The 27,602-nt window shown below is 38.3% G+C and overlaps 1 protein-coding gene across 4 annotated transcripts in view; it reads left to right on the top strand.

The window, feature by feature from the left end:
* Positions 1 to 27,602, top strand: part of NELL2 (neural EGFL like 2) — a 330,775-nt gene that overhangs the window by 128,951 nt on the left and 174,222 nt on the right. For all 4 annotated transcript variants that reach the window (XM_023752259.1, XM_006086713.3, XM_023752261.1 and 1 more), the window contains 3 exons: positions 5,817 to 5,908; positions 9,142 to 9,244; positions 18,085 to 18,213. In XM_023752259.1, the coding sequence (XP_023608027.1) occupies positions 5,817 to 5,908; positions 9,142 to 9,244; positions 18,085 to 18,213 (324 nt within the window). The remainder of the gene's footprint in view (positions 1 to 5,816; positions 5,909 to 9,141; positions 9,245 to 18,084; positions 18,214 to 27,602) is intronic.

A 27,602-nucleotide genomic window follows, 5' to 3' on the forward strand; every position in this document is an offset into this window, starting at 1 on the left:
CTCTCTGAAATAAAATATGTGTATATATATATATATATATATATATATATATATACACATATTTTTATCTTTAAAAAAATAGATCTCTGATACCTAGTGTTTTCAAAGATAATTTTAAGGAAACCACAAATCCCCTTTCTCACCTATGTGAATTATAACTGATTTTCTTCTTAGTATCTATAACTTTTAATTTTATGTTGGATCATTTTTAAAAGTGTTGCTACCAATTGGGAAGTTTAAAGTTGACTAATGGTTTTTCAATCCAGTGATAAAAAGGAAAAGTTACATATGTATTGAGGAAATGTTTTGAAGTGAAATATGATATGATGTCCTTTTGCTTTTATATTCTAACATATTTTTCTATAGATTTGGATATTTCTTTCTACAGAGTTTTGAAGTTGATTGAAATCTCATTAGAGGGATCTGCATTTTCTGATTGTGCATGAATAACCAGTAAATCTGGATTTTAATGTGTAATTTAGGGTGTTTTGAATTTTACTGGCTTCTGTCACTTACCTGTTTCTCAATCTGCACTATAAATTACTTTTCACTTTTTTTACGAGTGATGACTTTCAGATTTGCATCTATACCATTTCCTGTCTTTCTAATTCTACCTGATAGTTAAAATGGGAGGGAAATGAAGTGAAAATACTTTACATTAATTGTTTTTGCAGAGTCTCTCTTAATTATAGTGCTAGTAACTATGAAACTAGTGATGTTGAATATAGCCCCAGTTAAATACATATGCCAATTGTTATGCCATCCTACTGAATTTCCCCAAGTTCTAAATATGCCCCCACCTATGGCAAAGAGTCTGTGCACTGGACAGCTCTGGGTGCCATAATTCCCATAGACCAGGATATGAATGGTACCCCCTGGAGTTATACAAGCAGCATCATTTACCACAGTCACAGTAAATGTGCATTTAACATTGATTAATATTAATAATTTTTTTAAAAAAATATTTTTATTGTTTCAGAGAGGAAGGAAGAGGGAGAGAGATAGAAACATCAATGATGAGAGAAAATCATTGTTTGGCTGCCTCCTGCATGCCTCCCACTGGGATTGAGCTTGCAACCCGTGCATGTGCCCTGGCCAGGAATCAAACCTCGACCTCCTGGTTCACAGGTTGATGCTCAAACACTAAGCCACACCAGATGGGCATATTAATAATTTAAGAGTAGATATGGTTCTATGGGTTAGTCTGATTTCACGGGGCTACCTTCTTTGTCTGCAAAGTGATAGGCCTGTATTGCATGATTATTATCCTAGAAATTTCATATCTTAAAATACATATGTAATACATACATGCACTATATTCAATAAATAATTTAAACATAGATGTTTAAAAATGTAGCCTAGTTGATAGAGTTCTGCTTTAAGCTAGTAAATGATTTGGGGTATTGGAATTATATTGGAAATGTAGTGTATACGCACACACGCAAACATTTGAGCATCAGATGTGGGGAAGCCTTTGACTATGAACATGTGAATGCAATTACATTAAAGAAAAACTCAGTACAACAAAATAATTATTATTTTTTTGTTTTTTGGTTGGAGAATTGATTTCTTTTACTTCATACCAGGGGTGGGGAATCATTTTTCTGCCAAGAGCCATTTGGATATTTATAACATCACTAGAGGCCCGGTACACAAAATTCATGCACTGAGCCGGGGGCGGGGAGTCCCTCAGTCTGGCCTGCACCCTCTCACAGTCTGGGAGCCCTCAGGGGATGTCCGACGGCTTAGTTTGACATCCTTTGTACTGCCGTGGAGGCGGGAGAGGCTCCTGCCACCCCTGTGAGCCCTGGCTGAGTGGCACTCCCCCTGTGGGAGCACACTGACCACCAGGGGGAAGCTCCTGTGTTGAGAGGGATTGAGCTGAAACCGGCACCCCGACATCCCCCAAGGGGTTCCGGATTGTGAGAGGGTGCAGGCCAGGCTGAGGGACCCAATCGGTGCATGATCAGGGCCGGGGAGGGACATGGGAGGGACCGCGGGAGGGCTCTAAGGCATGTCCAGCCCATCTCACTCAGTCCTGATTGGTAGACCCCAGCAGCAAGCTAACCAACCGGTCGACTGTCTGCCCCCTGGCAGTCAGTGCACGTCATAGCAAGTGGTTGAGCGGCCTTAGCATATCTTTGGCATATTATGCTTTGATTGGTTGAACAAACGACTGGACGACCAGACACTTAGCATATTAGGCTTTTATTATATAGGATTTGCAGATCATACAAAGTTATCTGTTTAAAAATTAGCCAGCTATATTTGGTCAAACATTTAATTAACTCACCCCTAATGCCTTGGCAGGACCAGGTCAAACGATTTTGCAGGCCTTTTATGGCCCGCAGGCTGGATGTTCCCCACCCTTGTTATATGCTCTACTAGAAAAAGGTCAGCAGGCAAGTACATTTCCGTTAGGGAATTCTAGAGTTTTTGTCGCAGTCATTGTGGTAGCCATGTGATTATTATTATCTCTGAGGCTTTGTTCCTCATACTTGCAGGGGCCTTGGTTAAAATTGGGTAGTAGGCCTACTCTGTGTTCCTTCCTGTTTGGACACTTGCTCTCTCTCAGTTCCTTCCTCTTGCCTTTGGCCTACCTCATTTTGAAAATCTCTGGATTTTTCCTTACAGTGAATTTGCATTTTTTTAATGTCTCCATTTTTTCTCTCTTAAAATGTATTTGTTCTGTGTTGCACTCTCTCATGTCCTTCAAAACCACCTATTCCTGTAAACCGGACCTCTCTTCATGCTTTCAAGTGAATTTAGATGACAGCCACCTGTGCTGGTTATTCTTCCCTCACCTCCTTCTCTTCCCAGGTCTGTGCCCCAGGAGCCAGATTTCTGCAGACTGCATCACCCTGGCCTCCCTGCCAGCTGGCATTGGATAGGGTTTGCCAATGGAAGGCACAAGCAGGAAATTGGAAAGCAGGAGGAGAGGGAGGAGAGAGAGTTGGCCATGTCTCTTCCCTGCTCCTTCGCTGCACCAGCCTGTGTTTCTGGCAGTAGCTGAGTGTCTCATGATTATGCTCTCACTCAGCAGCCTCTCGTTCGTGACTGGCTCACACTGGGCTCCAGTAAAACCATTTCCTTTCCTTGTTCCTTAGCCCTAGGGTGAAGATGACTTCCCACTTGCCAGGGTCTTTTATTTGTTGCCTTACCCTTTGCTAGTTGTCCCCTCTTAGACGTTCACTACTCAGTCTCCTGTGCTAACATTAGAATTAATGAGTTGCTCAATGTGCTAACATTAGAATTTATGAGTTTCTCAATTATAGCACTTCAGTTCGGCTTTCGTTGTAGTTAGTTGTGTATGAGCCTGTCTGTCCTACTACATAGTGAGGGCCTGAGTCAGTCTCATTCATCTTTTTCCCCCCAATAAATTATTATTATTGTTATTACTTCCCTTGAACATAAGAATCTGCATTTCTTTTCATATTCCTAAAATCAAAGTAAAACATACATAAAATGCACTTATCTTAATATTGATCATTCATCTGGGAATCTAGAACCTAGCAGGCTACCAACCTATAGTGGGAGCTCAGTACATGTCTGTTAAATGTATTAATAAATAAATATGACTTTTGCCCCTTCAATCTACTCCTAAGTCCTAAGGCCATCCTAGTGGCATTTTCAGGATTTTTTGCAGTATTTTTAGGAAAGATTATAGATTTTCTGAGTTCAAGACAAAAACCACTCACTTTGCTTCTCCCTGAGCCAAGTTCACCCTGTTTGTGCTCATTGCTTGGAAGGATATGAAGCAATTGTGATCTCGTTTGTTTTTGTGCCTCCTCCCTCTGCCAAGCTCCATTTGGTGCCCTATCGTCCCACAAGTTGCCTATTTGAATCTTTTGAATTAAGAGTTTCTAACAGACGGTCCATCTGCTCTGCTTGAATATTAAATTATCATAAGACTTTGTATGAGGAGAACTTACCCTTGTGTTTCTTACAGGACTTCCTCTCCCCTCTGCTCAGAGAAAGGCTTGGAGCATCCGTTTTTTTCCTTCAACATACCCTTGGACTTAGATAGGCTGCAGTTATCAAGTCATATAATAGGCTTAGAAATCTTTGAATGGCAGGTGCTGAATGGGAGTACGAAAGTTTTATTTGTTCTCATTATCTTATAAAGTGTGCTACTTATTAGGTGTAATTGAACACATGCCAGATCTTGGCATTTTGAGGTTACTGAATCTCATAAGAAAAGAGAAAAAAGCACACTTAAAAATTACATGTTGGAGAGATATATTTTATAATCAGGTTCATTAAGTAAATGCACATGCTATTTATTCACATGACAGATAGTATGCAGCTGACAAATCTGTGGTTTTATGTTGAATATTCATGAGTGAGCAAGCTTCAGCCAGTTTTTAAGTAGTATAACTTATGCATGTGAGTTGTATTCTTTTCCAGCGCGCTCCAAAATTTTAACATCAATTCGCCAGTGATACATATTGTATAGTGAAATTATTAATAAAAGCTGAGTAAGGAGATTGGTTGTAGGATGACATTTAAAAAATATGCATGCTTTCCATTATGTAAGTGTGCATAAATAATCAGTTAATTTTCAGCAAAGGTGAAAGTTGATTTACGCTTTAAATATGAATATTTGTAGTACAACCATATATATTTATATTTAATGTTATTAATAAAAAGTGTGTCTAATTTCTGTATTAAAATTATTCTGTGCAACTTGATACTTTAAAAGTCATGGGAATATATAAATTCTGAGGATAAAATAACCTTCCTTCTAGTCTTACAATGAAATTTAAAGGATATATACACATCGACTTTGTAAAATTCATGTAGTTAAAAGTGAACATTGAATTTTGTACATAGGGCTAACAGAATCTTTTCCTGTCATCATTTCCACTGGTCTTTTGAAGTAATTAGCTTGAGGTGATGGAGGTGTTGTAGGGCTTCCAAGTCTCTACAATGCTGAGTGTCATCCTTTCAGAGAAAAAGAACACAAAATTATGAAAACAACAGTTAGTTCAGAGTCTTAGAAGGGGGTCTAAGCCAGAGACTGATACTGAAGGTTAAGCCTCAATGGCTTCAGGGTAAATCTGTCTCCGTTATGGTGAGGAGTCAACCTGGGTAGTGTGAAGCATTCCTTTCAAAACAAGCACACAATTTCCCTTGGCTAAACACTTGTATGAATTTTAAGTAAATGTTTTGAAAGTCTCAAAGAAGTACTAGACACTTTCTATACATTTTCACTAATTAAATTGATGTTTTCCCCATGAATGTGAAGTTCTCTTCCAAAATTGCATTTAATTGTGATGGAAGCAAGGCAGACCCAGATTCAACATCCTAAATAGGGTGCCCTAACCCATATGTCCTTAAACATAAAATAATACCAACCCATGACATGACATATACATGCATGTGCTGAAATTAATACAGCTTCTTTTGAATTTTCTGTTTGAAAGTTCTATAATGGTATATAAAAAATGAACTTTTCTCATATTTGTGTTGACCTTGATTTAGAGCTTAATATCCCTCTATGTGAGACATCATCTAGCGGCAGATAATTGGCTGAGAGTCTGTTTATGGGCACTCCTTTCTCAGAGTCTAATTCTGACTTGCCATTGCCACTTACCCTTTCTGTACCTATTTTACTCTCTGGACTCAAAGGGCATGATGGTAACTTGACCCTGCATGTGCCTTATGTTAGATTGAACTTAGGTGTATACTTACTCAAACACCGTGGAAAGGCAGGAGAACAGAAAACTATTGTTGCAGAATAATCTGAACACTTGGAAACTATTTTTCTTAATGAAAAATAAAAAATAAATATATATGTATTTTTTCCCCCAAAGCAATATGCCAATTTCAAGGGCGAACCTACTTTGAAGGAGAAAGGCATACAGTCTATTCCTCGTCTGGAGTATGTGTTCTCTATGAGTGCAAGGTAAGAAAACTTTTCACGAGTTTTTCAAAACTATTTCAGTTATACAAACACAGTTAATGTTTCCTTAAAGCCTCACCCTTGTGATACCTTTAAAACATCTGAGGGAAAATTTAAGATATAAAGTAGAGTTCAAATATATCGAAATTCCCATTATTTTGCAAACATGTAAATTAATAGTTGTAAAATATTTTTACCAATATATAAAAATGATTTTTGTGAAATTAAAGTTTTATGAAGTTATCTTATATTTTCTAAATTCAAATCAGCTCCTTATTTTCTGTTTTGAAGAAAATGTAGCTAAAGATAGACAGCCAGTTGTCACTTGTGGTTTTGACCCTTGTGAGAAATATCACTCAATCCAATTAAAAACAAAACATAAAAATTACCTAAAAAGAATTAGCTGTTGGATGGAGATGAGGCCGATATTAATCTTAATCCCTTTGGGAGGAACATCTTACAAGATTTGAAGCGGAATTCTTTTTAAATTTACTGCCTTGGCCTCTTGAAGTATGCTTCTGAAGCAAATTCGATTCTTTTTAACTCTGCTTCTTGATCTGCTCATTGAAAAACTAACTATGTTTCAGAACACTTCATATTTGCCTTTTATAAACTATAATGCTATATTTCTTGACAATAATGTATTTCAAGCTACATTCTACCTGAAGGAAACTGTCTATATATAAAGTTTCTGCTTTAGGGTTTCATTTCTATTTGAATTTGAATTTTCCTTTTTAAATGCCTCCCATACATGAGTTTTGGGGATGATTTAGTATGTATAGGTTATGTAGAAAATTAAGTTAAGTGATTTACCATGCTGGCACCACCAATAAACTGCAAACATTTATGAGTTTTAAATGTTGGGGAAAGGAAAATCCTAAGAATTTTGCCAAGATAATTGAATATAAAAAAGCCAACTACATACTTGAGGCATCTTAAGTTGAAAGACTTTTGGGATAAGCAAGCGGAGACATAATGAGGCAAGACTGTGACAGATTTGATTTCTAGAATATGAAAGCTCTGCTTTCTTCATGCTCATTGTAAAGTATTCTAGCTGCTCCTTTGGTTTTGAATGGGGTCTCCTCTGATGTGGGAGCTGAGGCATAGGAAGACTGTTAGCATGGATTACTGACCTGTATTTCAAGGGGGCCCGGCCCTCTGTCAGCATTCCTATACCAGTGCTGTTTTGAGTGGAATAGGTCCCACTATACAGTAAGAATTGGAGGGAGATACAGTGACTCCAAATTGAGAAAATAGAATCAGAGAAAAGTCACTTTAAGGAAAGTGGAAAACGTTTGTCAGCTGGCTTCTAATGGTAAACTCTCACTTTGAAATATCAGCTCTAAATTTAAAATTCTCAAGGGCGATTGACTTTTTCTACCTAATGTGTGTGTGTGTGTATTCTTTTTATCTGACAACTGTGTTTCCTAATACTAATCATTGTGGTTTAGAAATTTACTGGGATAGTTGATTTTAAAATAGCTATAAAATGCTTTAATTTTAAATTGGTTTAGTGAGAAGTCTTTATAGACAACTCTGGGTGCTTAGTAAATATTTTATTTGCTCAAACAAAAGGCACCATTTCCTACCCTCTAATGCTGCGCTGTCCAATAGAAATATGATACAAACAACAAAGGTAATTTTTATTGGGCTAAATTTTCTATATTTAACTTCATATATCAAATATTATTTTAACATGTAATCTATATAGCACTCTTAATGAAATATTTTACATTCTTTTGTCATGCTAAGTCTTCAAAATCTTGTGTATATTTTACTGCATTTGCAGTGTTCAAGAGCTCTATGGAGCTGGTGGCTATTGATTATACAGCACAGCTATCCCAGATTATCATAAGCTTTTGTAGTTCTTGACTAAATTCTGAACAGTAAGGGCTTCCATTGTTTCTTTTCCCTCAGGTCCCTTGGCTTCTGTATTTACACCTCTACATAATTGGCAGCTCTCTTATGCTTCCATTTTCTGGGCTGTCAAGTCTAATCCTTCTTTGTTCCTCTGCTGTCACTTTTGTGGCCTTGAAAATGTGTCCTGGGAGTATGGGTAACACAGAAAAACACTGTGGTTCTGGAAATAACGTTATCAGAATGGATATTGCTGTCAAGTCAAAGGAAGACTAGCATTTGACTCCACTGTATATACATGTCCTGCCACTTTCTCTTTTTTAATATTTCTTATTGATTTCAAAGAGGAAAGGAATCTAACCGTGACCTCCTGGTTCAAAGATTGATGCTCAACCACTGAGTCACACTGGCTGGGTGTGCTACTTTCTTGATAAGAGATTATGATTTGAAGATCTTTTTCATACATAAACTGGGAAGAGGGAGATGTTGAAATGAATACTTCTCCCATAAACGCAGTTCTTACAGAAATGATAACTAAAAATCTAGTCTATTGAACAGCATTAAGTGTTCGCCTGCAAGTTTCAACAGTTATTTTATTACTTATGTACAAATAAGCATAATATAACATAGTTAATGACCCAGTTTTTCAGAGGTTAGAGACTGACAGTATAGAAGCCAAATGTTTGCTTTGAGATCAGGGCTGATACATTTATCAGAAAAGTATTTTGTATTTTGGTTTCTCCTTGAGAAGGATTTTATCTACTTTGATTGCTAGAAGTGTAATAAGACATTGATTTATTCATCTCTCTAAGGAATTTTTTTGAATACCAAATACATGTCAGGAGATATTCTAGGCATTCATTCTCAGGAGATATGAACTCGGCCATCATTCCCCTTATAGTTTTGTTGGGAGACCACCAATAGTCCTACACAGAGACACCTGTGAGAATCTCCTTACAACAGTTTAGAAAAATTTAAAATGAGAATGTTAAAAAGCTCAGTTTTTATTTACTTATTTTTTTCAGTGAGCTGTTGATCTGATTCAAGCTGTGTCTTTGCCACATTGTCATCTGGATATGCAAATGTGTTGTAAAACCAGCAGAATTTTTCAGGATTACCCTGAAAAATGATCATGTTTGGCATATTGTAGGCATGACGGCAGTATCCATTTTCAAGTGCTTTCCAAGTGCTGATTGTCCATTTCAAAGGCTTTCCCCTTGTGATTTAAGATCATTAATGAGCCTGTGGCCTATGCGGCGGTTCTCAGAATGAAAATTTTAGTTTTCTATCAGAAGAAGCCTTTCAGATACTGGATCTGAAAACTTCTCAGTAAGTCCTAATTCAGAAGTCGGAAGCATTTATTTTCTGTTGTCTAACAGGAGCAGACCATGAAGCTGGTTGAGAGTTCAGGCTGTCCAGCTTTGGATTGTCCGGAGTCTCAGCAGATCACCTTGTCTCATAGCTGTTGCAAAGTTTGTAAAGGTAAGACGACTTTTTTGTAAAGAAGGTTTATGTCTATGCGTCACCCTAGGAGGCTTTTTCAACCGAGATGAAAGACACATTTTTATAAGCAAGTTATTTCTAAAGACTAGTAGTATTTCCCTAAATGCACTCCTGATTTGGCACACAGGAGATAGTCATGAGGTAGTTATTATAGTAACTGAGTAAAATCAGAGTGCTTTCTACTCACCTGTCTCAGGCCCTGGATCTCTAAACTTCCCTCTGTGCCCTGGTCTGATTCAGCATGACACTGCTGAAGAAATTTACACAACAGTGCTGACTCATTTTATGTTTGTTTGTTTGCTTCTCTTCAGTTTGTTCTTTTAATTGACTTAGCATGATTCCCATCTGCTTACTTCAGATCCCTCTCTTATCATTTCCATTCTCTTCACTCATAGGCTTCTATGCCACCAAGGAGAGAGAGGCCATTAGACATGTTTTGCGTTGCTTCTGTGATGAATGGCCTAGGACGGATAAGTAGAAGGGATTTGGATTTTTAGTTCAATATAAGAAAACAGTGAATTTTACACTATTCAGATATGCAATGGGACACCTTAGGAGGAAGAGAGTTCCCCATTACTAATGATTCTTTTTTAAAAATATATTTTATTGGTTTTTTACAGAGAGGAAGGGATAGGGATAGAGAGTTAGAAACATCGATGACAGAGAAACATCGATCAGCTGCCTCCCGCACACTCCCCACTGGGTATGTGCCCGCAACCAAGGTACATGCCCCTGACAGGAACCAAACCTGGGACCCTTGAGTCCGCAGGCCGATGCTCTATCCACTGAGCCAAACCGGTTAGTCCTACTAATGATTCCTACACTAGATATTCTACTGTAGATTCAAGTATTAAACTAACAAATTGATTATATGGAACTTTTCATGATCCCTACCAATTATGAAATTATATGTACCTTCCTGTATTATCTTGAAATTTTATGTTTGTGAATCCATTTCCTTCAATGGACTATGCACCTTGAGGGCAGGGCTGGGTCTTTATATTCACCTCTATATCCTTAATGCCTAAAACCTAATATGGGATATAGTTGGTGTTAATAACTCCTGTAGTTGGCACTATATAGCAAACTCTCAATGAGCTACTAACACTTGATTGAATAAGGAATGGCCTTTATGCTAATGCAAAGGAAATCTTAAATAGAAAAAAGTAAAAAAGTAATATGCCATTTTGTTTCCTTTTAACCTAATCCAGTGATTCGGTGGGCGCTGCAGCAATCCAGGGGGGCGGTGATGGCCACAGGTGCATTTGGGGGTGATGAGTAACTACTATTAAAATTTAAAAAAATTAATTTCCAGGGGCTGAGTAATATTTTTTTCTGGAAAGGGGGCAGTAGGCCAAATAAGTTTGGGAACCACTAACCTAATCTATTAAAAATAGACATAAGATACCCCTTCCCCATTTTTAGCAGGGTGGTGCAGTTTTTTCTTTTTATTTCCTTCCTCCATCCATTCACTTATGAGTTTTAAAACCTCAATCCTGTGAAAGGCTCTTTGGGAATTTCAAAGTTGTTTAAGACCTGGCTTGCCCTTCAAGGAGCTTTAAGAGTAGCTCTCAGCAATGAAGGGACACTACCAAAAAGGACTGTAACCAAATGGACAAACAAGAAGGGTCACTAGAAGTTTCATCCTCGCAGCACCTAACTGGTGCCTTGCACAGAGCATGTGTGACATTTGATATGAATCAAGAGCTTATTCCAGTCACTTGATTTGGGAACTGGACAGTTATAGGAGCGATCCCAGTGCTTTTCAAGCTGAAATGTACATGCAAATAACCTAGGGATGTTATTAACATGCAGATCGTGACCCGTAGGTCTGGGGTCGAGCCCAAGAATCTGCATTTGTAATAAGCTCCCGGGTGATGCTACTACTGGTCTGTGGGACCACATTTGCGTAGTTACCTGTTGCTGCATAAAAAAGTGGCCCCCAAAGCTCAGTGGCTTAAAACAAACACCCCTTTTATTATATCTCACAATATTGTGGGTCAGGACTTCAGAGACGGGTTGGCCAGGACATTCTTCTGCTCCACATGGTGTTCACTGGGGTCACTCAGCTGGAAGCGGGGCTGGGGCGGAAGATTCTAGATGGCCTCACTACATGCTGGGCATGTCAGTAGCGAAGACAGGAAGGCTGGGCACAGCCAGAACTCTTTCCTTCCCACATGATCTCAGGACGTCTCCCTGTAGTCTCTCCAATAGGATAGTAGTCAGACTTCTTAAATGGCGACTGTTGGCTCTTAGAGGTTAGGTCTAGAATGGAAACAGCAGCACTTCTCCCATATTTCATTGGTCAGAGTAGTCATAGGACAGCCCAGGTTTAAGGGGAGGCGGAACGGAGCTAGCCACGACAGGAGTGCTGAAATTGTGTGGCTACCTTTAATCCACTGGTAGTGTGGAGGAGCTACTCAGATATTAGAGAGGTAAATAGTATAAAAATTAGCCAAGGTGGGATAGGACGAGATTTGAATAAGAACCTGAGATAGTGCCTTTGAGATATCAAGAGAAGCTCCAGTCACATCCATTTCTTTTTAAAAGAGCCATGATATAAAATTAAAAAAGCAAGTTAGAAAATGAAAAACATAGCTACAAAAATTGTTATATTTAGCCCTAGCCAGTTTGGCTCAGTGGATAGAGCATCAGCCTAAGGATGACCAAAGGGTCCCAGGTTCGATTCTGGTCAAGGGCATATACCTTGGTTGCAGGCTCCTCGCTGGCGGGGCCCTGGTGAAGCTCTTGCAGGAGGCAACCAATTGATGTGTTTCTCCCACATCGATGTTTCTCTCTGTCTTTCCCTCTTCCATTCTCTCTAAAAATCAATGGAAAATATCCTCAGGTGAGGATTAACAAAAACAAACAAACAAACAAACAAACAAATAAAGGTGATTAAATGTTTAAAAATTATTATATTTAAATTGTTTATAGTTTTAAAAGTTAATGTGTTTACACAGCACACTCAAAGCACAATGACAAAATATTCTGTGACCTATTAGTATACCCCCACCACCTGAGATTCTTATATAATAGGGATGAAATGGAGTCTTATCACCATTAAAAAAAATCTGATAAATTCTCTTAAGCAGCCAGAATTAAGAACCACTAGCTTAGATAATACTGCAACTGAAATTGGACAAGTTAGCCCTTCTTGAAACATTTAGCTCAATTTATAATAAAGGTTGCTTCTATTTCTGACTTCAAATATACAACCAATTGAATTCTCCTGGCATTCTCTGACTTTTAAACTAAAAAAAAGACAAGTTCTCTAGGCTTACATTTTGAGTCAACTCCTACACTTACGCTGTGACAAATTCATTTGTAATGAAATTGGCCTCTGGTTTCCAGGCCTCTCTGCCTAGTGCTAAAGATGCTGTGCTCACACCTGAGAAACTTGTTCAGCAAGAGTTAGTCAGTATTCCCTGAGGGCAGAGCAGGAGATTAAAGTGTTGACCTTCCCACTAGGCTCTGCCAGTGACTGGAAGCCAAGCTGTGCACTGAAATGAGGCTCCAAATCTCCAGGCACCAACTCAAATCCAGCCAAGGCTGTCTTCTAGGTACCAGGCAGTTGGCCATCTTCTATAGTATCATCTCAGAAGCAGTGCAGACTTGACGGGACTGTGACTTAATGTGATACAGTTTTCATATCTGCCTTTTCCTCCCTCAGCAGCCCCTTTCTCTATGTGCAGCACCACCACGTGCTTTTTACTGGATACCCCACTTTAAGTTGGCATTGACTTCACTGTGACTTATAATTATAAGTAGTAGGAACATTGATATGCAGAAGGCTGAGGGTGTTCTCTCCCAACTTCTGGATAACTCACAGTTTCCCACATTATTCAATTACACCTTTCGGATTCTTGTTATCTTTATGTTACCAATAGCATTTAGTTAGTTTTTTATATCAGTTATTAGTCATTGTTGAAAGCTTTAGTTTCATTCCTAAGAAATGGTATCCAGGAAATAATGGGAATATTTGTTATTAGATTCATGTTTTTCTTATACACATGAAAAGAAATCCATTGCTATTAGTACTTTTAAAAAAGGTTCATCCAACAGAGAACATACTGATGGTTGCCAGAGGGGAAGGGGGTTGAGGGACTGGGTGAAAAAAGTGAAGAGATTAAAAGTACAAATTGGTAGTTACAATATAGCCACGGGGGTGTAAAGTACAGCATAGGGAATGTCAGTAAATAATATTGCAATAAATATGTATGGTGCCAGGTGGGTATTGGAAATATCAGGGGGATCACTTTCTAATATATATGATTTTTCTAACCACAATCCTGTACACATGGAATGAATACAAGAATATTGAATGTACTGTAATTGAAAAATAAAATTTAAGTTAAAAAAAAACGCACAGCACATCATCCACGCATATGAATCAAACTTTGGGAAAAATCAGGATTATCCATTGTCTTGCATATAATAACTAAATAAGTTTGTATTCTTTGAGGTGCAAAAGATAGAACACCTAATCCAACTGACTTTAGCAAACAATGGAACATGGGGCCCCAGTAAGCAGCTTGAATCAGATTGCAAATCCCACCCCTTTCTCTAGATCAGTGGTTCTCAAACTGTGGGTCTCGACCCCTTTGGCGGTCGAACGACCCTTTCACAGGGGTCGCCTAAGACCATCCTGCATATCAGATATTTACATTACGATTCATAACAGTAGCAACATTACAGTTATGAAGTAGCAACGAAAATAATTTTATGGTTGGGTCACAACATGAGGAACTGTATTTAAAGGGCCAGAAGGTTGAGAACCACTGCCTAGATGTGTCTCTCTCAGTCTGTCTCCTCTGAGGTGGCTTTATCTTTAGGCTCTTTGTGTTCTCAGGTAGACCCCTGCCATTCTCAGGCTCACATCATGATGATACCTAAGTAAGCAGCAGAAAAGTTCAATATGCTCATGAGTTGGACAAAAGACCCAGAATTGAGTTTCCTCTGTCTTTATTAGCCTGGACTGGATCATGTGCCCAGACCTGGAGAAATTACTGTTGCCAGGCCTGAGGAATGCCTTATCCTGTGGGGCAGCAGAGGCCATTTCCTTATGCGCACACAGGCTCATCCAGAGTATGACTAGCTTGGTTTTATTTTCTGAAAAGGAGGAATAGATGCCTGAAGCCAACAAATATTCACTTCAAAATCAGTGGATTATCTTTCTCCTGGTTATTAAGTATAACCTTTATCTACATTGTTCTTATAGTCTTTCATATTCACCCTTCCCTTTTTATCCAGTTACACAGAAATGCATGCTAATATTTCATAAAACTACATTTAGTAAAAGACACAGAACTTCATTTGAAAAGCTTACAAAAGGAATAGAAAACTTGGTAACTTTGATGTTAAAATCCAAAGGAAGAAATGAAAGAAAGGCTAGATTGTATTATATTATTGATCCATCCATTTATAACTAATATTTGAATTTTCTTCTGTGATATGTATCTCAACAGATTTGTTTTATGGCTTATTAGTAATATCCTAATTGCTTTAATTATTAACAAATACCATACTATTATGCTTTTACATAGATGATCTCATTTGAATCTTACATTTTTGTGAGGAAGATATTATCCTAATTTTACAGGTGAGAAAAACTGAAGGTTTTAGGAAGGTTAATTAACTTGCATGGCTAATTGACACAGCCAGTGAGTGGTAGAGATACAAGTAAATCCAGGTTTTCCAGCCTAGCTTGTTTGGCTCAGTGGATAGAGCATTGGCCTGTGGATTGAAGGGTCCGTGGTTCAATTCTGGCCAAGGGCACGTGCTCAGGTTGCAGGCTGGATCCCCAGTAGGGGGTGTACAGGAGGCAGTCAATCAATGATTCTCTCTCATCATTGATGTTTCTCTCTCTCCCTCTCTCTTCCTTGCTGAAATCAATTATATAGTCAGTGAATTTATTTGTTGAGAGAATAAATCAAAATAGCTATCTGACATTGTCTAGAGTAAATTTGAATTTTATTGATGAAATTTTCAGTTTTCAAGTCTCTGTATTAATAAAAAAAATACGCTCTCTGATAAAAACTAAAGCACTCCCTAACTAAACCCAACAGTGAAAGTAGCATCACACTTGTAGTTGTTATCTTATAGTTGTCATCTTGTAGCAATTAGACACTGCATGGTGAGGCTGTACACAATATTTGATGCTGAGATGAAGGGTCTCGCCATTACGGAGGCAGAACAGGAATGGTCTGTAATAGATTGGGTAGAATCTGAAATATGGGAGAAGAGAAAATGCAGCAGAGTGAGAAATGGAAAGATAGTTTTGAAAAAACATAAACTTACGAGAGAAAAATCTAAATATATTAGGAACTGTACCCGTTCCTAGTCCCAGCCCTCTACAAGTTATTGAAACATTGCAGTAAAAGTATGCACAGTTTAGCATTGTGTTGGAAGACAGTCTCCTAATTCTCTGTGTATCTAAGGAGGGGGGCAGTTTTTATTTTGTTTCGTTTTTGTGACTTTGTTTTAATTTAGAATCAACATGAAGTGATTTCTTGGAGACTTTTCATTTTAGGTTGATGATATGCTGAGCTATTGGGATAGAGAATGGAGATGATTTTTTTATTTGAAATTATTCCCCCTCAGGCATTGTAAAAAGGCAATGGAACATATGTTAAGAAATATGGTTTTAATCTAACTATTTAAAGAAGAAGGTAATAAAAAGACCCTACAATAAAAAATTTTTTTCCTCTTAAAAATGAACTTTCTACTTCTAAATGTTTTAATCATGAGGATTTATATTGTGAAGAATCTTGGCAAGTGATTTCAATTCTGTGATTCACTATATACAGTAGTCCCTCCTTATCCATGGTTTCAGTTACTGGGGTGAACAGCAGTCCAAAAATATTAAATGGGAAATTCCAAAAATAAGCAATTCATAAATTTTAAATTGCACAGAGTTCTATGTAGCATGATGAAATCTCAATCCACCCTGCTACATCCTGCCTGGGACATGGATCAGCCCTTTGTACAGTGCGTGAGCGCGCATGCCACACACACACACACACACACACACACACACACACACACACTGTACACATTACCCGCCTGTTAATCCTTTGGTAGCCGTCTTGGTTATTAGATCAACAGACCTGGTATTGCTGTGCTTGTGTTCAAGTAACCCTTATTTTACTTAATAATGGCCCCAAAGCCATTCACATAACTTTTATTACAGTAAATGTTATATGTTATAATTGTTCTATTTTATTGTTGTTGTTAATCCCCTACTGTACCTAATTTTTAAATTAAACTTCATCATGAGTGTGTATATATAAGAAAAAAACATATGAACATATGATATATAGGGTTTGATACTATTCCGTGGATTTAGTCATCAACTGGGAGGGCTTTGAACATATCTCTCCCAGGATAAGGGGGGACTACTGTATTTTTGGGGGTCATCTTTAGGGATATGTTTTAATTCTGGGTGATATTTAGAGTAGTCATTATGGATACCAACTAATCAGAATGCACAGCAACCTTTTTGCTGTACCAGATATACCTGTTGGCTGTAGTATAGCTTAATCCACCCTTTACTGAATCACTGCGTTTTATGGTAATTTGATTACAAATAAGGTGAGTCTGTTTAGAACTTCCATCTTCACGATTTGCTCAGGTAAAAGGCTTTTCTTGGCTGTAGGCAGGTGAGTTTATTCTAGTTACATGCAATATATTCTTCTAGTCTTTTATACATGAACTGAAATTGTCATTCATTAAACAATGTATTACTAGAGAGATAACTTATGCATCAGGCAATTTGAAAATTGTTTGAATGATGTATAATCATGTAATTTCCATTAAGTATGGATTCCAGTGTTCAAGCTTTTCATTTCAGCATCTCAGATTATTTTTGAACAAGGGATTCACACAGGAAAAGGAGATCCTCAGAAATTGCACATGATTGGTGTCACTGTTTATAAAATTTTCCATTTTTCTTTCTTCTCATAAAGACTCTGGAATCTGTGAAATCTTTGTAATTCATAAAAACTTTCTTCTTCTTTTGAGTGGACATATTTTGCCTGGCAGATTTTGAGAGAAAATTAGATTGAAGTGGTGTAATTTTCACTTTTAAATAGGCTTTGAATTTTTTTTAAGGATACTGGCTGTCTGTTTCATTTCTTAAATACACAGTGTACCCATTTCATCTGACTTGAATTTTATTACCCATAGTTACTAATAATGTTCCACCACCAGTTCTCAGATCACTTTCTCACTGTATTATCTCCTGTGTTGTATATCTACATTTTGGACTCTAAGAATCTTTGTTGCAGGTAATTAGAATATTAGGGACTAGGTAGCATTTACAAAGACTGAAACAAGACATAGATAAACTTGAAATAGGAATTAATTGAGTTTACACAGAAAGAAAAAGTTTTTTGTTTGTTTTTTAAATATTTTAACTGGTGGGATTTTAATATATATTTTATTGATTTTACAGAGAGGAAGGGAGAGGGATAGAGAGTTAGAAACATCGATGACAGAGAAACATCGATCAGCTGCCTCCTGCACACTCCCCACTGGGGATGTGCCTGCAATCAAGGTACATGCCCTTGACCGGAATTGAAGCCGGGACCCTGGAGTCCGCAGACCAATGCTCTATCCACTGAGCCAAACCGGTTAGGGCAGAAAGAAAAAGTTTTTAGTACACATAGCATGTGGTTCTGTAAACACTGGATAAAGATATTACTTTAAAAATCATGTGGGGAAAAATTGCTTCTAAATTAAAAGGAATTATGAAGTAGACGGGGTTTATTGGCTTTGTCATGGTTCATTTACCTCCATAAGTTCCTTTTTTCTTGTAGGTTATGACTTTTGTTCTGAAAGGCATAACTGCATGGAGAATTCTGTCTGCAGAAATCTGAACGACAGGGCCGTCTGCAGCTGTCGAGATGGTTTTAGGGCCCTTCGAGAGGACAACGCCTACTGTGAAGGTAATCCTGGTGACGATTTGTAGCTCAGATGGATAAGTTTCCTAAGATTACTGCATGCCAAACTTATTAATTTCCCAGGTTGTCAAGTTGATGGGCCCATTAAAAGTGGTGAATTTAATTTGAAGCATATTAATCAGCTAAAAGTAATTTATCTTTCAAATTAAAGTTTTTCAGCTATCTGCTATATGTCAGACTAATAAGTTAATATGGCTGGTTTCTTTAATGAGAACAATACTCCCACTGTGAAATTGCCTTCTTTTTTTCTTCATAATTAGATGTTCAGGTAGTTCACATATTGACACATGATAACTGTGGCTTTCAGTTAGAATTGTAGGCAGATTTTTCCAGACAATGTTGTGTAACAAAGGCAATCAATTAACCGGAAGATAGAGTGCCCACTGCTATTTCTGTTTGCTAACGTAAGTAATCTCAGTAGTTGTACCGATGCTTTGTGGTATTTAGTAAATAGCTCCAATGGAATAAATGGTTCCCTAGTTGTTTTTAAAAATCTCAACTAATACCCAAGGTAGTTTATTCTCTCATGGAAACAATCCAAATACAGTGAGGAAGTCCTTGGCATTCATAAATACTGTGGCTTAACTATTCATAAAGTATCTAGAAGTGCATAAGATTTATGATTTGCCTGAGGCACAGATGTGAATCATTCTCATTAACTGTGTGTCTAGCCAGTGAGTCTTTAAAGGAAGAATACGGATACAGTGGGTTTGGGCCTTTGGAGTGTTCTAGACTTGCCCTTTCCAAATGTCAAAAATGTGCCATTGGTCCTTGGAGATGGAAAACCTCCAAAGTATAAACATTTAACCTTTGCTTAGCTACACAGTGATTTATTGGCTGTTGGGAAACCAATTTCTATTGTTTCCTTTAGCTTTCAATAGATTTTTTTTCTTGCCTTAAAAGTCAGTGTTTATTTGTTAAATTGACATTTTTCTCCAAAGTATTCCTTTAAGTCAGTGATGGCGAACCTTTTGAGCTCGGCGTGCCAGCATTTTGAAAAACCCTAACTTAACTATGGTGCTGTGTCACATATAGAAATTTTTTGATATTTGCAACCATAGTAAAACAAAGACTTATATTTTTTATATTTATTTTATATATTTAAATGCCATTTAACAAAGAAAAATCAACCAAAAAAATGAGTTCGCGTGTCACCTCTGACACGCATGTCATAGGTTCGCCATCACTGCTTTAAATGCTTCTGAATCAGTTCTGAATAGACTATTCCTTTTTTGCCTAAGGAAGGACATATGGCTTCCCTTCCCCATTCATAATGAAGATTTATTTAAAATTCCTCATTTTGAAAGGTTATATATAAGAAATGTATTTAAAGTTACTTAGTAAAATAATGTATTTTAATTACAATATTTAAGATTCTAATATGTAATAAGCCCCACTGATAGTGTTAATATGTATAATATGAAACCACATGATACAAATTCATGTGATACCTCTTTTTGAAACTTACTTTTATGATAATTATTTTTTATTTTGAGCTGCTGCTTTTGTTGTTGTTATCTATATTCAACTCATGTAATAAGTACTTAGTGAGCACCCACTTACTATACCCCAACCATTTTTCTAGGACTGGATGGAAAATGGTGAATAAGTCTCATACATTTCCTGTGCTCAAGAGCTTACATTCTGTGGGAGGTAGAGTGGGGGGGAGGGGCAGAGACTATGTGAGTAACTCCTGATACAGAGAAGGCAATTCCAGGTAGCAATAAGTAATAGGAAGAAAAGGGTACAGGATGGTGTGATAGAGAGTGACTTGGTAGTAATTTAGGTAGGATGGTCAGGGAAAGCCTCTGAGGCTGGAGGAGGGAAGGTTGACAGTTGACTTGAAACTTGATGATAAGGAAGCAACATTGAAAGGTCTAGAACAGAGCATTCCCACAAGAAGAAATAGCAGGTAAAAAGACCCTAAGTAGGAACCAGCTTGGCTGTTCTAGAAACAGAAAGAAGGATAATGTGATGAAGCAGACAAGTCAGAGGAGAGGCAGTTAAGAATCAGGCAGGGTCAAGACGATGTCAAGAGGACTCTAAGGAGGGGAATGACATGCTCAAACTTGGAAGGACAGTTCTGCCTGCAATGTGTTCGATGAAATGTTGGGTTGGATGTGGTGGGGAGAACAGAAGTGCCCACAGGAAGACTGGTTGGAAGGCTACTGCAGGAGTCTAGGCAAAGATGTTGGTGGCCCGGATTGAGAAAGTGATAAGGGAGAGAAGGAGGAGGGAGGATATTCATGGTAGAGCCATCTGGAATGGATCGGACTAAAAAATGATTTGTAAATTGCTACATCATATGTATTGGTCATTTAAGGATGTAATCTTCAAAAGTTAAGAAAGTGATGGAAAAACTTGGTTTATTATAGAGATATTGAATTTTTTATACATGAAGACATTTAATATTATATCTTCTGTTACTCATGTTAACAGGCTTTGTAGTCTTCTGATCAAATTTGGTTTTATTTTGTTATTGCTTTTGCTAACTTTAAGGATGTTTTGACTTCTTAGAAGCAACGTTTGAAAAAATGTTATGCAATTGCACATGCTGTCTATCAGCTGGTCTTATAGAGTTCTGGTCCTCTAAGAAATATGACTTTTCATTATATACAAAAATGAGCAAGTGGTAATTTGTAAGTAATATACATTTACTAAATCTGTGGGGTTGTTTAATTGAAATGATTGATTTTTACTGTTTACTTGATCCGTGTTAAGATAACACTGGAAACATTGAAATTCATTTATTCATTTGACACATATGCATTGAATACCTACTTTGTTCAAGGCCAGGCTAGAGGTGAAACAGTAAATAAGATATAATAATGACTGATATTCTTTTAGGCAAGAAAGATAATAAATAGATCATTACACCAAAGGGCATTGAATTGCACATGCGGCAAATGCCCTGGAAGAGAAACAGGTTAACAGGGGTCTGATCTGGGTGGGTGGTAGTGCTTGAAGAAAAGATGGTTTTGTTTTTTGTTTTTCTGAAATCTGAGGAGTAAGTAAAAATCAGCCAGGCACATAAGTAAGGGTGGGAAAGAAGGGAATTTCCTAGGAGGAATAATCAGCATGTCTAAAGGCCTCTAGGTGGAGAGAAGGACTTTGTAAGAACTGACAGATGGCAGAGAGCAAGGGAGAGGTGCCTGATGAGACTGAAGGTGGGAAGCAGGTAATTAAAGGGCACAATAAAGACTGAGGTTTCCTGACAAGAACAAGGGGAAGCCAATGACAGGTTTTAAGCAGAGAGGTGCCACGATCATATTGTGAAGGCAGAGATCAGGTTGATGTGCCTATAAGTCAAGGAATACCAAAGATTTCCAGCAAAGCATCAAAGTTAAGCAAGAGGCATGGAACAAATTCTCCTTCACAGCCCTCAGAAAGAACCAGCCCTCGAACCCCCTGATTTTAGACCATTAGCCTGTAGATTTGTGAGACAAATATCTGTTGCTATGGCCACCAGTTTGTGGTACTTCATGGTAGCCCTAGCAAACGAGTGCAATCTGAAAGAAATACTTTTTGCTTCTTGGTTTAACCATCCATGATTTAATTATCCTTCTGGACTGCTTAATTTTTATTTTTTCCTTGAGGATTTTCTTGATAGATTAAGTGAACATAGATTTAATTTCTCAAATCAAATTTTAAATTTTGCCTGACTGAAGAATTAGTAGCTTGTCCTGTATTGTCCAATTGTTATATATATAATTATGTGCAATATTATTTATTAAGGATTTCATATATATGTATTGATATATATTTCTCCCACCTATAATATGTATCTTGCTGTCATAGATTGTTTATTTTTCTTGAATTGTTCCTAACTTCTAAAATAGAGAGAGACAAGTAGAGTTTAAGATACATTTGTTTATGGTACTTGTCTTTCTCTGACTGGCTTGTTTCATTTAGCATAATGTTCTCCAGGTCCATCCATTGCAAATGGTAAAATTTTCTTCCTTTTGACAGATGAGTAGTATTTCATTGTGTAAATGTACCGTAGCCATTTTAACATACCATATGATTTCACACATATATAGAATTCAATAAACAAAGTGAATAAACAAGCAAAATAGCGACAGAATCATACATAGAGATTAGGTAAACAGCTCTGGTGGTGGAGGGTGGTTGTGGGGATGGAGGGGTTAAACAAAAAAGAAAAAAAAGAGAAATAACTTATAGATAGGGACAACAGTGTGGTGGGGGGCAGGGGATGGAGGTGGAAGAGGGTATACGGGAATTAATGGTGATGGGAAATAAATAAGTTTTGCAACTAAAAAAAAGATATGTTTGTTTATTGATTGTTTGAAATGCTTAGATATGCTGAACAGATGGGTTCCTTTAGGCTACCTCACCACCAAAGAATTATTGAGGACAAGCATTGAACTTAGTGAATGAGCTGATATTGTGTAAAAAAGTCTAATTGCCATATTGATTTTTATAGCTAAAAAGGGATTCAGTTGCTTTAAACTGGCATGTATTAGCATTAAAATTTATTTTGAGTAGTACAAAAAAAAGGAATTTATTCATTTATAACAGTCATTATTTATTAAATTATATGTATACCAATAAATGGCATGCATAGTAAAAGGACCACAAATACCTATTTTCTTCTTTTTTAATTCATTGTATCAAAAGAAATATTGTCTTCTCCTACCTCATTTCTGTCTTTTTAATGCAGTCCATTAGCTAATGATATCTCGTCTACCTTTTTTCTTGTTCTGAATTTCAAGATTCTAGCCCATTTAGTAATGTGAATATAGCACTTAATGGAAACATGCAATTTCTCTGCTTCTATTTTGATTCTCCTGTCCTGCTATTGTTTGTCAATAAGGCTATAATGAAAAATACCACCAATTTCTAATAATCAAATGTTTCTTTTAGAGGTATTTAAAATGCCTTTTACATTCATCTTATTTCATCCAGCAATCCTATGATGGTGACATGATTAGAATCTCCTGTTTTGTGGTTCAGAAAGCTGAAGAGCTTGGAAATGAAATGATTTGCCCCAAATCATTTATCAAGACAATAAACAGTAAACCCAGGGTTCAAATTTATGGCATCTATCTTTAAATTAGATGTTTTAAAATGTTTACTACTTTTAATTTACTCATTATATAATTAAGCTAATTCTTGTTTTGATAAATAAAAGTTGTATGCATATTTTTCTTTAGACAAACATTTTTTAAAGCAGTTAGTGGGCTTCAAAAATTGAATGTTTCTGAAAAGAAAAAGAAAAAAATCTCTCTAGTCCATCCAGAAAGCATCTCAATGGCATTACAGAAACTGTAATGAGTTTAGCCCATGAAAATAACCCACACAGGAAGACAATAGGAAAACACACTCCCTCTCTCTTTCCCTCCTGTCCTTCTCCTCCCTCCCTCTCTCCTTATCTCCATCCCACCCTTTGTCCTTGTCCTTCCTCCCTTCCACTCATCTCCCTCCCTCCCACTCCTCTCATTCTCTCTCTCTCTCTCTTTCTCTCTTTCTTTCTCTCTCTCTCTCAACCAATTAGTTTAGTGATGAATTCCTGATGTAGCCAGTATCTGCATATAATTAACTATGGAATACAGGGCTAATCTGAGAGGATTTCTTCAAGAGTAAGATGAGTAATAGCCTTACAGAGTTGCCCCAAGAGATATGAAGGGAAGGATGTGGAATGAGTTCAATTTTTTTTTTTAAATTCTAAACCCAGCACACAAATCCCCCCCTGGAGCTCATGGGAGGCATGTTTAACAGAGTGGGGATAAATAACCAGAGGACAGAGCCCTGTGGGATTAATTAGGGAATTCTAGCAGACACTGTAGCTTTCAAAACTATGGTTAATGATGCACTCTAGGTGGTGTGTTATGGTAGAGTGTCTTAAATTTAAAAAGTCCAAGGTTGCTGTATTAATGAGGGTTCTCCAGAAAAACAGAGCCATAAGGACATACAGCACTTTCCCCTTTTCTGCAGTTTCGTTTTTCATGGTTTCAGTTACCCACAACCATGGTTGGAAAATATTAAATGGGAAATTCCAGAAAGAAACAATTTATACATTTTATATTGAGCCCCATTCTGAGTAGTGTGATGAAATCCCTAGGTGTCCTGCCCTGGACATGAGTCATCCCTTTGTCCAGCACGTGCCCATTTAGTCACTTCGTAGTTGTCTGGGTTCCATATCTATTGTCATGGCGTTGCAGTGCTTGTGTTCAAGTAACCCTTATCCTATATAATAAAAGCCTAATATGCTAAGTGTGGGGTCCTCAGTTCAACCAATCAAAGTATAATATGCTAATGATATGCTAAGGCCGCTCAACTGCTTGCTATGATGTGCACTGACCACCGGGGCAGACACTCCAACTGGGAGGTTGGCTTGCTGCTGGGGTCCAGCCGATTGGGACTGAGGATGGGCCGGACACACCCTGGAGCCCTCCCATGGTCCCTCCCCAGCTGGCCAACCTCCCACATTCCTCCCTGGCCCTGATTGTGCACCAGTGGGGTCCCTCGGCCTGGCCTACACCCTCTCGCAATCAAGGACCCCTCGGGGGATGTTGGAGAGCTGGTTTTGGCCTGATCCAGCAGACCAGGCCAAGGGACCCCACTGGTGCATGAATTTGTGCACCGGGCCTCTAGTTTTACTTAATAATGACTCCAAAGTACAAGTTTAAGATGCTGGTAATTCAGATATGTCAAAGAGAAGCTGTAAGTGCTTACTTTAATGTGAAAGGTGAAAGTTCTTAAACTAATAAGGAAAGGGAAAAAATTGTATGCTGAGGTTGCTAAGAACAAATCTTTTATCTGTGAATTGCCTAATTTATAAGTTAAACTTTATCACAGATATATGTGTATAGGTACTGTCTGTGATTTCAGGAATTCACTGGGGGTCTTGGAACATATCACCCACAGATAAGGGGAACTACTGTATATTCTATCTCATAAAGAGGGAGTGTGCAAATTGACCGTCATGCCATCACAAAGATGGCAGTGCCCATAGCCACAAGATGGTGGTGCCCAGTCCCCTCAGTCCCGCCAGAGTCCCCTAGTCCTTTCAGCCCTGCCAGGGGGGTGGCAGGCGCATGGTGTGGCCAGACCCGCCTTCAGACCCCCAGCTGCCCAGGGCCAGCCCGAGGCGCAGGCAAGCCTTGGATGTCGGCTGCCCAGCCAATGCCCGAGGTGCAGGCAAGCCTTGGGTGGTGGCTGCCCAGCCGCCCAGGGCTGCCCAAGGCTCAGGTAACCAGGGCCAGCCGAGGCTTGCACTGCCAGCAGGGGCAGCAGCAGAGGTGTGATGGAGGTGTCGCTTTCTCCTGATCACCGGGTCACCTCCTGCCCCTGAGGGCTCCCAGACTGTGAGAGGGAGCAGGCCAGGCTGAGGGACCCCGCCCCCCCTCCAGTACATGAGTTTTCATGCACTGGGCCTCTAGTAGATAGATGGAGATATAGAAATGGAAATAGATGATAGATAGATGATAGATAGATAGATAATAAGAACTGGGTTTATGTGATTGTGGAGGCTGAGAAGTCCCATGATTTACAGTCAGCAGGATTCCCAGGAGAGCCAGTGATATAATTTCAGCAAAGTCCAAAGACCTGAGAATCAGGAGAGCTCATGGTGTAAGTTCCAGCCCAAGGACAGGGCAAGACCAATGTCCCAGCTGATCAGGCAGTTTCCCTCTTACTCAGACCTTTTGTTCTATTCAGGTTTTGGACTGATTGGATGGGACTCACCCACTTTAGGGAGGGCAATCTGCTTTACTCAGCCTACCAACTTAAATGTTAATCTCATCCAGAAGCACCCTCACAGACACACCCAGAATGAGGTCTGACCAAATGCTTTGCTACCCCATGGCCTCGTCAAGTTGACAAATGAAATCACCATCATAGTTACAAGTTAAGAAAGAGGCATAGGCCCAGCTGGCATGGCTCAGTGGTTGAGTGTCAACCTATGAACCAGGAGGTTGCGGTTTGATTTCCAGTCAGGGCACATGCCCGGGTTGTGGGCTCGATCCCCAGTGGGGGCGTGCAGGAGGCAGCCAATCAATGATTTTCTCTCATCATTGATGTTTCTATCTCTCTCCCTTCTTCTCTGAAATAAATTTTTAAAAAAAGAAAGAAAGAGGTTCTCATGCAAAGGAAGTTGAAGAAATCAAGGCTACCCATATACTATTCTTTTGAAACAAAACATCGTATTTATGTGACTTTCATGATCAGCTGATTTCTCCTCCCCACCCCAAAGAATTCATTCCTCTAGAAAATACTCATAGAAGTCTGTGGGAGTTTATGATAACTTCAGATGATGAATAGAAAAGAAATCATAAATCAGTCATCAATTAATGATACATCTGTGTATTAAATAGGGTTAAGAACAAGCACTTTTTTTTTCTCTCTGAGATGGATCCATAGGCTCTTCTTGGAATTTTGACTTATGATTGGCTTCTATCATTAGACTTCACATAGAGAATCTTTGTTCAGCATTCATTTATTCACAGTATTTGTTGAATATACTATATGCTAGGCCTTGAGTGGGTACTGGTGACACAGCCATGAGCAAAACCAATTAAGCACTTGCTCTCATGGAGCTGACTTTCTACTGAAGGTGACATTTAAAGTCAATGCCCATTTTCTAGACACAGAGAGAAATGAGAATTGTGATTGCTGTTTTTGTGCTTTGTTAAAATTACTAGTCCTGGTCCTTATACTCTTTTGGGAGTTTTTAGGACCTTAGTACTCAGCGTGCTGGTCTAAGAAGAATCAGCAATATAGGTCATCACATCTGAGAGCTGGTTAGAAACACAGGATCTCAAGCTTTGTCTCAGACCTACTGAATCAGAATCCGCATGTTAACAAGAACTCCAGGTGATTCTTACACATCAGAAAATGTGAAGGGCCCTGGGATAAGGCCTAGCATTTATTAATTTATCATCTTAATGATTTGGTAGCTATCCAGTGTTTCTCTGCCATATGCTCACGTGGAGAGGAATTTCAGTGTTCACAGTCTCAGTTTATTTTTGTCAAGATACAGTGTGGTGTCCTCAATCTGGTTTCTTAGAGTGTGATTCAAGCTGCATCAACATCACCCAAGGAGCCTGCTGAAAATGCATATTCCTGGGTGCAACCTTAATTTTTCTTAGGGAAGTCAAGATTGGGTCTCAAAAATCTGTATTTTTACAAGCTTCACAGGTGATTGTGTACATTAAATTTGGAAAAAGACTGTTCTAATTTTATATTGACATCCTTCTAAGGATGAATTTTCAAAAATTGTTTTCTTTTTTTAGTTTTTAGTTAATGTGTTCCTGTCTAGAAGGTGAATTGTTGAGCCTGTTTGGTCATATAATCCTGTGTATCACAGTGGTGTTGGTTTAAACCAGGGTTTCCCAGCCTTGGCTCTATTCACA

This window comes from Myotis lucifugus, unplaced genomic scaffold (genome assembly GCF_000147115.1).
Source record: "Myotis lucifugus unplaced genomic scaffold, Myoluc2.0 scaffold_30, whole genome shotgun sequence".
Taxonomy (NCBI): domain Eukaryota; kingdom Metazoa; phylum Chordata; class Mammalia; order Chiroptera; family Vespertilionidae; genus Myotis; species Myotis lucifugus.